The sequence below is a fragment of the Lithobates pipiens genome, unplaced genomic scaffold, assembly GCF_037356315.1.
Source record: "Lithobates pipiens isolate NorthernLeopardFrog02 unplaced genomic scaffold, aLitPip1_a1.2 Scaffold_18, whole genome shotgun sequence".
In the NCBI taxonomy this organism is placed as follows: Eukaryota; Metazoa; Chordata; class Amphibia; order Anura; family Ranidae; genus Lithobates; species Lithobates pipiens.
The window spans coordinates 329,111,516-329,125,630 of record NW_027507758.1 but is presented as its reverse complement, the minus strand read 5'-3'; the positions used below and the strand labels follow the sequence as shown (position 1 = coordinate 329,125,630).

Sequence of the window (14,115 nt, the reverse complement as noted above, 5' to 3'; positions counted from 1 at the left end):
ATTTTGAACAAAAAGTTTTTTTTAGTTTGTCGTAAAATTTTGTAAATATTGTATATACTTGAGTATAGACCGACCTGAATATAAGCTGAGGCACCTAATTTTACCACAAAAAAACTGGGAAAACATTAACTCGAGTATAAGCCTAGTGTGGGAAAATGCAGCAGCTACTGGGGAAAACAATTCCCATCTGCAGCCTCACTGTGCCCATTTGCAGTCTAACAGTGTCCAACTGCAGCCGTACCTTTGATTAATAAAACAGCGTACATCTCCCGCTATGTTATGCAGTCTGTTCGGCCATTCGCTGTAACAAAGCCCCGCCTCCTCCTCGTCTGATAGACGGGATACTGATACAGTTTCCCAGCATTGTATCAGTGTTCCTCTATCACAGACAAGGTGGAGGCGGGGCTTTGTTACAATGGACGGTCAAACAGACTGCATAACACAGCAGGAGACGCAGGCCGTTTTATTAATGAAAGGTACAGCTGCTGTACGGCTCACTCAAGTATAAGCTGAGGGGGGTTTTCAGCCTAAAAAATGGGCTGAAAAACTCAGCTTATACTCGAGTATATATGGTAAGTAATTGTTTTCCTTCACTGATGTGTGCTGATGGGCACTGATGAAGTGGCACTGACGAGGCATTGATAGGTGGCACTGATAGGCATCACTGATGGGCACAAATTGGACTCACTGATGGGCAATGTTGGGGCTGCACTGATAATCAGAGCACTCATGATCAGTGCCCCGATTATCTGTACAGGTCTTCCCAGTGAGGAAATTCCACTGATTGGCTCTCCTCACACACTGTTAGTGTGAGGCGAGCCAATAACCGGCATTTACGTGTTTACATGTGATCAGCTGTGACTGGACACAGCTGGTCACATGGGTAAAAAGCTGCATCATCTGCTCTTTACCGAGGAAAGAGTCGCGCCGTGTCTCAGTGACACAGCGCACCCGCCGCACGGCACAACCCTGGGGGCGCGCAAGAACAGTGAGACTGGGGTAACATCATATGACGTTGTTCTGGAACAACAGAGTTCCCCGCCAGCCATCATTTGTCTATACGGCGGGCGGGAGGTAGTTAAAGGGCTAGTTACCCTTTAATGGCCATTTTTCCCCATGTGTTCCAGCAATCCCAGCACATTACATTCCACTCCTCTGTTAAAATAGTTGCTCCCATCTCCCTCCATACATGTCAGCAGTGAGCATTCCAAAAAAACAAAACAAACAAAAAAAACTTTGGTAGTTTAGCGTGCTCGATTCAGCCCAACGGCAGGATGGGCCGGACATTACAAATGAGCCCCCAGTGGCTGCTCCAGCTCGTTAAACACGACCCATTCCAGGTGCATTCTCTTAGCAGATTAATTCAGCCACTGTTGCTACAGAGAAAGTGCGCCGTTTTAAAGAGCCGGAGTAAATGCTAGCATGCACTACCAAGTCCAGGCCAATCCTGCTGCAAAGGGGAAGAGCTTCTAAGGAGTTTTGTTTTTCATATAACTGGTGTTTATCCTACATGTATGGGGGTGGACAGGAGCAATTCGTTGAACAGCAGAAAAAGGGTATGCAATGTGTGAGGGATTTGTTGGAATACAACCATTAAAAGTGGTATTAACCACTTGCTTACAGGGCACTTAAACACCTTCCTGCCCAGACCAATTTTCAGCTTTCGGTGCTCTCACAATTTGAATGACAATTACTCAGTCATGCAACACTGTACCCAAATGAATTTTTTGTCCTTTTTTTCCCACAAATAGAGCTTTCTTTTGGTGGTATTTGATCATCTCTGGGGTTTTTATTTTTTGCGCTATAAATGAAAAAAGACCGAAAATTTTGAAAAAAAACGCATATTTCTTTGTTTCTGTGACAGAATTATGCAAATTATTAATTTTTCTTCATAAATTTTGGTCACAATTTATACTGCTACATGTCTTTGGTAAAAATAACCCAAATTAGTGGATATTATTTGGTCTTTGTGAAAGTTAGAGAGTCTACAAGCTGTGGTGCGAATCGCACAAAATTGATCACATCTGATGTACTGGTGGCCTATCTCGCTTCTTGTGACCCGAACAAGTCAGGAAAGTACAAATACCCCCCAAATGACCCCTTTTTGGAAAGTAGACATTCCAAGGTATTTAGTAAGAGGTATAGTGAGCTTTTTGATGTTGTCATTTTTTTCCCACAATTCTTTGCAAAATTAAGATTTTTCATTTTTTTTTTTTCTCCACAAAATTGTCATTGTAATAGGTTATTTCTCTCACGTGGCATGTGTATACCACAAATGACACCCCCCAAAAAATTCTGCTACTCCTCCTGAGTATTACAATACCACATGTGTGGGACTTTTTCACAGCCTGGCCACATAGAGAGGCCCAACATGCAGGTAGCGCCATCATGTGTTCTAGGAACATAAGTTACACATCTAACTTGTTGACTATTTATTACACTTTTGAAGCACCAGGACAATGACACGCGACACTGATGACAGATGGCACTGATACGTGGCAATGATGACAGGTGGCACTGATGACAGATGGCACTAATATGTGGCACTGATGACAGATGGCACTAATATGTGGCACTGATGACGCGTGGCACTTATACGTGGCACTAATACGTGGCACTGATGACACGTGGCACTGAAACGTGGCACCGATGACAGATGGCACTAATACGTGGCACTAATATGTGCCACCGATGACAGATGGCACTAATACATGGCACCGATGACGCGTGACACTGATGACAGATGGCACTGATAAGTGGCATTGATGACACGTGACACTGACAACAGATGGCACGTGACACTGACAGGTGGCACTGATGACAAATGGCACTGATACGTGGCACTGATGACAGATGGCACTATGTGGCACTGACGGCAGGTGGCACTGACGGCAGGTGGCACTGGGGGCAGGTGGCACTGACGGCAGGTGGCACTGGGGGCAGGTAGCACTGGGGGCAGGTAGCACTGGGGTGGATGGCACTGGGGGCAGGTAGCACTGGGGTGGATGGCACTGGGGGCAGGTAGCACTGGGGTGGATGGCACTAGGGGCAGGTAGCACTGGGGTGGATGGCACTAGGGGCAGGTAGCACTGGGGTGGATGGCACTAGGGGCAGGTAGCACTGGGGTGGATGGCACTGGGGGCAGGTAGCACTGGGGTGGATGGCACTGGGGGCAGGTAGCACTGGGGTGGATGGCACTGGGGCAGATGGCACTGCTGGGGGCGGATGGCACTGCTGGGGGCGGATGGCACTTTTTATTTCATTTTTTTAATTTATTTTTTTTCCACAATCAGAACGGCTGCCGCTGCAGCCGTTCATCTCTCCCCTCTCGCACTGTCTGTGCGAGGAAGGAGAGCGGCGCTGCGAGATGATCTCATATGTTTACATATGAGATCATCTCCCATTGGACACGCCGATCACGCTGTAAACGGCCGCTGTGATTGGCCGTTTACAGCGATCTGTGTTTGCCTGTCCCCGGGGGACACGGCGAACACAGAACTTCCGCGATGCGCGCCCGCGGCGGCGCGCATTGCGGAAGTAAACATCAGGCCGTCCAGGGACGACCGCCCGAACGAACGCGCCTGCTCTACGGCCGTCATTCGGCTATAGGGCGGGCGCGAGGAGGTTAAACCCAACGTGGTGGACGTGGTAGTTTCTTTTTTTTGGCCAACTATTTTTTTGGCCAGTGACCTGGCCAATAACACATCTCCTGTATTAGAGTGCCCCCACTCTGGATGAAAGAGCACATGGGACACCTTTGGACAGCAGCATTGACAGTCTGGGGGGAGGGGAGTCTTAGATGTTATAACAGATTTAAATACAGTAAAAAATTAAGCCAAACTCCAGCTGATACTTGTAAGCAGTTATGTCAAACAAGTTTTTCCTTTTGAAGGTTTTACATAAATAAATGCTGACCCCTGCCAATGTTAAATGGTTTGTCTCATACCTGTACCTGCAAGAGAGCTTGTTCTTTTAAAAAAAAAAAAACAGACTTACTGGCCAGATCACAAGATGACAATAGAAGAAAGAAATATGAAAACAGAAAATGAATGCAGCCATCACATATAAGGCATGCTGCAAAATAATAAAATGTTTGCTTTCCATTTGATACTACTTTAGATGGGAATGATCCAATTAAATAAGCAGAAGACTTTGATAAAAACTAGAAAGAGTAGTGTTGTTTCTGTTTTGTTTTCGCCATGTTTCTATACAGGTCAGACTGAATAAGATGCACAGCACAGCTTCTTGAAGTGACAATGTATGTAGATTTTTTTTAAGTGCATATTTTTAACGGTAACACACCAATATTTAGCATGAGACAAAGAAATGTGCAGGAATGGTCCTACGTAATAAAGAGTTTATTTGTTGATTGTTGGTTCTTAAGTGCAAACCACAGCAACGAATAAGAATACATCTTGCACTGGTCTGACTAGCAGAGTAGATCCTAATAGGTTGCCAAGATATAACTTAACGTAAACCTGTATTTAGACTATGTGCACCAAAGTGTTTACTTAGGCTGAACAAGCAGTAAAAGTACTTTAAAGCAAGCTCACAGGAACCTATGTAGCTATAGGCTTTGTTAAGAAATACATTTGCATGTGTTTACCCTCTGATCATTCATTTCTATTGAAATCAATGATAACGCATCAAAACATATGGCAAACACACATCAACATGCATTAGCGGGTGATGTGTTGTTACAATTCACTTTTTACTAACTGCAAAAATGAATCATAATGCATGTCGTAACGTGTTGATGTGCATCTTTACACATACAGTGACATGCGTCAAGCAAAAAGAAAAAAAAAGAAGCACAGAAAGCTTGTTCCCTATTATTCTCTATGGTAGCAGAATCTTGACAGTCTGACAGCCTTTCTAAAACAGTTAGGGGTCCAAATGAAACCCGACTATTGTGATCTTTGAGAATAAATTACTTCACAGTACAAGCTAGAAATCACTTATTTTAAATCTATTTTACGGCATTTTAAGAATGTGTAAAAACTTTAAGGTCCATATTCCAGACAATAGTGCACTTAGAATAAGCGTTCTTCATTAAAGGAGTTGTAAAGGCAGAAGTTTTTTTTTTGTTTGTTTTTTTATCGTAATGCATTCTTTGCATTAAGATAAAAAAAATCTTCTGTGTGCAGCAGCCCAACTGATACTGTATTTGCTGGCGTATAAGACTACCTTTTACACTTAAAAAAAATGCCCAAAAATCGGGGGTCGTCTTATACGCCGGGTATACAGGTATACAATGCTGCCCGATGGATGTCAGCCCCCAAATGTCTGCTAATACTGTATGTGGTTTTACCTACAAACAGTATACGCCGTTGAACCAATCCCGGTGAGCAATGTATTCTATTAATGAATACAGAGCCTGCTTGGATTGGAGTAACAACCTCTGCCAATCCAAGCAGGCTACATAGAGTAGCCTGCTCGGATTGGCTTTGAGAGAGAGAGAGAGAGAGAGAGAGAGAGAGAGAGAGAGAGAGCGGCAAGGGCTGGTGATGCTACAGCCTCTGCCAATCCAAGCAGGCGTTGTATTCATTAAAATAATACACCGCTCACCATACTTCCCTGGGTAAATCCATTCACTGATCTCCTACTACTATACATCCTGCTGTTTGCCTTTCAAGTCCCAGGCACCCAAGAGGGACAGGTAAATCTGGGACATATGACAGGGGGGTTATTAAATGCATTTTGGTGGACAATTCCCATAGAATGTAACCCAAAAGTGGTATAGGTTTGGTTAGTGAAAAATTCTACTTTCCAGAGTTGTGGCATTCAATAGATCTCTGTTTGTGTTATTATTGTTTGATTTACTTTATGACATAACACAGCATCGCGTATGAGTAGTTGGCATTCTTGCTTTGCATTTTTTAATCGTTCTAATGTTTTTTAAAATGGTGTTGCCTCAGAAGGGGGGTAATCTTATACCGCGAGTATTGCCCAAAACCTATGTTTTCACTTGAAAAATAGGGGGTCGTCTTATACGCCCAGACGTCTTATACGCCGGCAAATACGGTACTTATCTGAGCCCCACCTATGTCCACGAGTCCATCAGCTTGAATCTCCCTCTTGATTGGCTGAGACTCAGCAGCGGTGCCATTGGCTCCCGCTGTTATCCATCAAAGTCAGTTAGCCAATCAGGAGAGAAAGGGGGCGGGGCCAAACCACAGCTCCGTGTCTGAATGGAGACACGGAGCAGCAGCTCAGCTCGGTTGCCTCCATAGTAAGCTGCTTGCTGTGGGGCCATCAACAGGAGGGTGGGGACAGGAGCAGCAAACAGGGACCCGAGAAGAGGAGGATCCGGGCCACTCTGTGCAAAACAACTGCACAGAGCAGGTCAGTATAACATGTTTGTTATTTTTATTTTTTAAAGGAGACTTTACAATCGCCTTAAATCAGATCAGTGAATTCCTAAACAGGCAGCAGTATAAGTTTTGCGGGTGATAATGCAGAGTTCCTAAAAAATAAGGTCACAATTGTAACTTTCTGTGCAAAATGAGCTTTAAAGAAAAAGAATCCCATGCTTCGTCTTACTAATTTTGACTATTTATCATAAGATGGTAAAAATAAAGGATCATTTATCAGAAGATGGTGTTATAAGGAATGTTTGGAAACAGTTTTGAACCATCATTTGCAAACAAATTTTTAAAATTTCCACTTCAGAGATACAGGGACATTTAACTTTTAAATTCTGATAAATATAAATGAAAGAACTTTTTTTTTACAGCATTGTGAGTGATACATTCACAAATATACCTTTTTATTTACATTTTATCCATTTTACCTCTATTTTTTTTTTTTTTAAACCTTTAGACTATGTGGGTCTACTCATCAATCTTTTCATCCAAGGTTTACACAAGACTGAAGCAGAAAATGAGCAAATTTGGGGGAAAGTTGTGTGGATACTGGGTGATAAACAGACCACTATGTGAAAAAAACATTATCCCTGCAATTAAAGTTATGGACATGAACGCTCTCTTTCCAGAAATCTGAGAGTATGGTACAAATAGCATTGCCTAGTACACCATGCACGTTAGCTGTTTTGATCACTACTGTTGTACAGTTCTGACATTTTATAAAATATACTACTTGGAATCACAAACACCCATCTACTTCGATTTCCATACATGAATGACAAGTGTGGGAAGTGACATCCCGTACCAACTACCAGTCCATACACGCGCCTTTAACAACATGTGTTATACTATAAGGCTTCATGTACACGGTGTGTTTTCACAACCTCTCCTGAATGATTTAACTTGGCAGATAATAACCCATGTTTAAAACGACGTCAGAAGCGTTTAAAAAAAAAAAAAAAAGGTTTTTCTTTTCTTCAAAGTAGCCAAAAATTAAAAAACGCATGTAAACGAAAAAATGCAGCTCAACGCGAGTTACTGCGCTTATAAGTGTTTGGCGCTTGAAATGCCTCTAAACTTAGCTTCTGAACCCATTTTTTGCATTCCAACAAAAGCCTCTAAACTCAACTGCCTAGAAACTACTATAAACGACCCTGTGTACATGTACTGATAAGATAACAGAGCAGAGTTCAGGAGCAGTTGAAAAAAATGCCCAACTGCTCTTAAACATCCGTTTAGCAGCAACAGTGTACCTAAGGCCTAAATCATTCCCCAGACAATTATCACTAACAAACATAATCCAAGTTTGATTGCCTAGCATGGCTCTGACACCGGCCAATACAAAATCTGCTTCCAGTGTTTACAGTCTGGAGGTAACACCATCCAAACAAAAAAAAAAAAAACTGGACACTTCAGCTGTCCGTTACCATGTTTAGTACTTGCATGCCACCTGATGGTGCTGAAGTTCAAATGAATATGTGGATATTAAGCTTTCCTAAGACCTTATAAATATTTTACATCATCTTAAATATTTATTAGGTGCTGCTATGTAACAGTGGGTACACATGTACTTATTGTGTTAACAAAGCACGCAAGTACAGCAAATAACTGTCAGAAGCATGTGTTAAACTTGCATTCAAGATTCTAAATGACGCATAACAGAAAGTAACAATTATATCCATAACGAGTCAGAGGGACTGTCAACTTTATCTAACCAGTGGTCTCATTCGTGCAACAAAGGAGAGCCGTCTATGCTGCCCAATAACACAAATAAGCCTCTTCCTCCTGGATACATGTATTCTAGTAACAACGGTCATTTATCCAGGTCATGGTATATAGTTCATAGTATTTTGTCATATTTAGATAGACTATTTCTGTACTGTTGAAGATTTGGAGCTTCTGAAAAGTGGATTGGAGAAGCCATAAAAAGTCATCAACATTACAGTAGAAATTCAGTTGAATGTGACCAACTACCGATAGCTGTATTTGAGTAATGTATGGGAAAAGCCAACTGGCTAACCTGGTAACACAGACAGTTTCCCTTAAATTTACTTGACTGCCCTCTTAAGAAAATAAATAATTTGTACAATGCCAACTAATCAACAAGCGAGTAATTTCTGATCAAACTGTTATTTTTTCCTAACAGTTACAAGTCAACATACCAAACATACACAGAATGTCCAATTCTTTATGAAAAGATATAGACATTAGAGATGTACTACAAAGACACTATAATTATGTTGACAAATTAACCTACGTGTTTTCCTTACATTGTTGTACAGTGACCGCAGATAATTCGAGCTGGGTTCACACTAATGCAATTGCAGTTATCGCATGTGATTTGCACCACATTCCTGTGTGCATCATATGCAATGTCTATGTGGTGCGATTTCAGCCATAGTTTGTATGCCTGAAATCGCATTGCATTCACAACAAAATGGTGCACCAGTGTGAACCTAGCCTCAAGTTTGCAAATTTAAGCACGCAGCTACGATATTCTATTATTACGAACAGAAAACATGTAGCCACAGTATAAACTTTGACACATATACAATTTCCAGTCTAGAATAAAACCATATCACCTCAAAGTGTTGTACATCACACAGCACGACACAAAAGAGTTTCATGTTGGAATTCATAGCAGTTTATAAACCACAGAATACCAGCTGTAGTCTTTAGTGAGTACATCCTTTGTAGACAAAACTTTGTATGCAAGCAATTTATGAGCCTCTCACATTTTTTATTATCTAGCAGTTTCACATGCAAAAGGGTATTATCTGTCAGTTTAAACAATGTACATGGTTAAAAAGTAATTTACTCCTTGTCCCCCCACTGTGCCAGTTTGCTTATTTAAAGAAGCTGTTGACATATATACTACTCCTGTGTATGCAACTTATTACTTTCAGTTACTAAGACACAACAGAGGGTAACAGAACTGCCACCTTACAGTTGTCACCAGGACAGGTCCCAATTTTCCCTCTACCCAAGTTTCACAAACAACTAAAATGTCAGATTTGCCTCGCTTCCCCCAAAGGGGGCATATACAGGAAAATAAATCAAAGGCTCCAACCTTTTCTGTCAGGAAGGCATTAGTCCTAATACAGCTGCAGTCTTTAGATGTCCACAGGTGCCCATCTTCCTGTGCATAACCGTGTGCAAATGCGCATGCACCTGCTGCTAACATTGACGCTAATTACATTATTTCAGCTGCAGCAGTGGTATTGCAGAGTATGGACTCCCGTTTTTGACCTGGCTTGCCTTGACCTTGCTTAAATGCTTCCTGGCCTGACCTTATATTTGCTTGTCTCCTGTTCATCTGCCTGATTCTACATCGCTGACCCCTGCTTGTACCCGGACCATTCTCTGGCTGCTGTCTATATCTGACCTTGCATCCAGTTATTCTCCAACTCGAGTCTACATGCTACCTGATCCCTGCTGGTTCTTCACCTGCCGAGTGTTGCCAATCCTGTCGCAACAGCCACCTGCTAGCTGCCTGTCAAGCATCTGCCGCCTGTTGTCTGTCCAGTCCTAGATCTGCTGCCATCCGCTGTTGCAGAGGTCTGAACTGTCCCTGGCGACGCACCTGTTACCTGCTGCCACAGCTGACGGGGAAGGGTGAGGCAAAAATAAATCAGAGACACTGTTCTTTCCAAAAGCCAAACCCCTAGAGAGCAGTACTCTTCTATCTTCTCCCCTCTCTACCTCCCTCTTTGAAGCACCCTTTGTTTCAAGGTTAAGCCTGAGTATTCTGGAAAACACTCTTAGACCCCTTTCACACCACACCGCCCATTGCGTCGGCGGTAAAACGCAGCTATTGTTAGCGGCGTTTTACCGCTGGATTTGCGGCGCATTTCAGCCGCTAGCAGGGCGCTTTTACCCCCCGCTAGCGGCCGCGAAAGGGTTAAAACTGCTGGCTATACGCCGCAATAGCGGCGTTTTGCCGGCGGTGATAAAGCGCTGCCCCATTGATTTCAATGGGGAGCAGCGGTGGAGGAGCGGGAAACACACCACTCCTTCACCGCTCCAAAGAAGCTGCTGGCAGGACTTATTTCTGACGTCCTGCCAGCGCACCGCTGTAGTGTGAAAGCCCTCTGGGCTTTCACACTACACAATGGTGCAGCTTCTTTAGGGCGGATTGGAGGCGCTATTTCTAACGCTATAGCGCCTGCAAAACGCCCTGGTGTGAAAGGGGTGTTAGTATTAGAGAACCTCTTCATCCAGATTTGTAGGCACATTTTAGTGTATGAAGACAACATGGCTTCTGATAAGTTGAAGCTTACTGGCTTTGTATTCCTTGTCAGTATTGGAATGTGAATAAAAATATGTAATGGAAAACTCTTACAGGTATATGTGTACTTGTACTTCTCTGATAGTTATGCGACAACATAAAAAAAAGTCTGAAAAAAACTGTATTGTGCATATTAAGTCTTTTTTTTTATTCCTCCTCAATAACTTACTGGTTATTTTTAAGAAAGCCTTTTAAGAACTTTGGAACAAAAGAAGAATACCCACCTCTTCTCACCAACACACTGCACATACAGGAAGGACAATGGAATTATGAGGAGTCTGAAATATTTCTATGACATATGGGAATTTCAGGCAATAAAAGCTATAACCCTTCTAAAAAATAGTTTACTTTCCAGTGACCTTTCTAAAGCAGGATCGCAAGGTATTAAAAAGGATCGATCATAACAAAATGATTTACCATTAAAGAACAATGGGAATACAACATAGCTTTCTGGTTGAAAAGTTATCAAAACCTTATATTTCAGGTCAATATATTTACAGCTTAATTTATTTAGAATTTGGTATTGCAATATAGTTCTACATCTTAACTTTAATGTCCTTGCATTACATTTTATACCAAGAGCTTCATAGACTAAAAATGAACAAAAAATAACAATACAACTTTACTGCAACATATGAGATTATGGCCTCATGGCTGTAAAAAAAACAAATTTCAAAGCTTTTACTTGTTTACGGATTTGAATGCAGGTGTATTATTTTGCAAAAATGTGTGTAAACATGCACTGGGTTTAGATCCTTAACTAAAAATAAAGTGTATACACAGACAGCTCTAACGCTGATGTCAATCAATTCTGGTGAGGAGGGGGCGGGGGGCAGGGCTGTGTGTGTCTGTGGATGCACAAAGCCCATCTTGAGAGTGAGCCCACAGGTCTGCCTCCATAGCTAGTTGCTTTATATGTGGGAAAGACACAGAAAAGAAGGAGCAGAGAGCGTCAGTGGGGGACCCCAGAAGAGAAGGTTCGGGGCTTCTCTGTGCAATACCATTGCACAGAGCAGGTCATATAATCCTGTTTCATTTAATAAAAATAAAAAAACAAGACTTTACAACTGTTTTAACTTTTTCATTGTTTGCTGCATCTCAGAGCTACTGATATTTTGCAGACTTTTTGTAGGTTCTTTTGAAATCCACATGCATGAACTCAAGCGAACGCTGCATAGCATTTCTTAGGGCATGTTTCCTGATGGTGACATGCCTGCATAATATGTGTTGAAATGGCCACCTATACTCTCCCATTGGAAGCTCTGAAAGGGGGACAAAGCATAAGTACAATTGGGAGAAAATGACAGAGTGCTGTCAGCCTATAACGGGATGTGTCTGAACATAGACATTCCTAGCAGAATCACAAGTAAAAACTATTTAAAATTACATCAACGTGTTAAAGACTATAGAAGATAGATTATATATATATATATATATATATATATATATATATATATACATATACATACACACAGACACACACACTTTACATTTAATCATAACAGAAAAGTAAAAAATGGTGTAACAAAACAACAACTTAAGCCTTTAGTAGACATGAGTTACCTGCCATTCATTCATAAAACGCAAGGAATGAGGCAAAGAGGCATTGTTGAGAGAGAGCAACAAGATCAGCTCTAAGCAAGTCCTGGATGGGAAAGTCAATGAATGAGCTCCAGTTTCATTCATCCATTTATTCTCAAGCCTAGAAAGATACAAAAATTAAAAATCATGATATATTATTGGACTACCTTGAAATAAATCACAAACTTTGCACATATGTTTATCAACCTCTTGCTACCGGAGTAACTCATATATTCAGTGTCAAGAAAAGTGGGTATTAATGCCCAGCCACTGTACATATGCATTTAAATAGGACAGGCTGTGGATGGTGTGACCATTGTGAGAAGCCATGTCACCTCCTGAGCAATAAAGCCCACTTAAAGGGCAGTAAGAAAGCAATGTGAACAGGTTAAACCCTAAGTAAAAAAGTTGAACTCAAGGAAAAACTTAAAGGTTTCCTTTTCTGGAGTGTCACCCTCATAGGTTTCTTTTGTGCCACAGGCTTCCAGAGAGGTGAAAACAAAGTTAAACTCACATTTATGCCCTGGATGATATCAGAACTGGAAGTCAAGGAAAATCTTCACAATGGGGAGACAGACAGCAACAGAAATCAGACATAACTATTGCCAGGACGACGTGATCTTTTCACGAAACGCGTTGGGTGGCGTGACACGCTTTCTACCTCATTGGAAGTTGCAACTGAGTAAGGATATCGTTTGGAGTTTGCGATCGGCCGACGCTTTTCCATTGACGATATGCTCTGTGTCCATTTACTTCTGTAAGTGCACTCCTTTTTATGTTCTTTTTTTAATAAACGGTGTTACACTATTTTGGATTGTTTGTTTCCTCCTTATGGTGAACATCTGCTTCTTGGTTGAAATTCGTTTGAGTGCGGCACCAGTGGTCTCTTATCCTTTGAAGATCTGAGTCTGATGCATACCTGGTCTTGACCTTTAAGATACGCACTCCTTACTGGGGCATCTGGTAAGGAGCCATTTGTTATCTACACAGTGGTGGTGCACTTTAATCTTTGCCTCACGACTACACCTGTTTTGGATTTTTGGACAAGTCACTGTGGACATTTGTTTGTTTTGAACTCACTTACCTGGACTTAACGAGTTTTTTATTTTTATTTATTTTTGATTTTTGATTTTTATTTAGTATTTTTTTGCACATATTTCTTTGAAGCACTAGTACCATTGAGATTTCAGTATTGATCTTATTAGTGATTATTTATAACAATTGGTGTTATTTTATATGTGGTCTTACTTGCACTGCATGGGTATATGTTGCTAATGCATTTTCTATGTTGGGGTTTATGTTAATACTTTGCACAACATTGAGCACACATGCACTTCATTGTTTATTCACACCTTAATTTAAATATTAAGGATTGCGCAGTTCTATTACTTCCTTTTTTCAGGTCTTTTATATAGCATTTTGGTATATATTTTGAATTGCTGCATGACAAAAAAATTTTGTTTGTTTTTTCACTGTAGCGCAGATTTTCTCTTCTTTTTTAAATAACTATTGCCTGCTCTATCCAATGTAACAATTAAGATCTTTTTACATACCAGTAAAATCTGTTTCTTGGAATAGAGTATGGGACACATGATCTTTAGTCTTTACTATGGGTTATATGCAGTTGTTTAGTATAGAACATGGGAAGAGGTAACCAACCTCAAGGGACTTTTAACGGTATCAAAAATGATATATAATAGAAAAACTCACATAGGGATCACTCAGAATAAACTTTAGATAAAAAATCTTAGAAATGTATTATAAACAAAGCAAAAAATAACAAATTTTGCTAAAAAAAACACCATCACAAATACAAATCCATCCAGTACCATGATGATTTTGGAGAATCATTTTAAAGCTTGGTCAGTATGATATGATGCT

The 14,115-nt window shown here is 41.1% G+C and overlaps 1 protein-coding gene across 1 annotated transcript in view; it reads right to left on the bottom strand.

Moving 5' to 3' along the window:
• Positions 1-14,115, bottom strand: part of UBE3D (ubiquitin protein ligase E3D) — a 307,383-nt gene that overhangs the window by 93,273 nt on the left and 199,995 nt on the right. Inside the window, exon 9 of the mRNA XM_077487328.1 lies at positions 12,217-12,355. Within this exon, the coding sequence (XP_077343454.1) occupies positions 12,217-12,355 (139 nt within the window). The remainder of the gene's footprint in view (positions 1-12,216; positions 12,356-14,115) is intronic.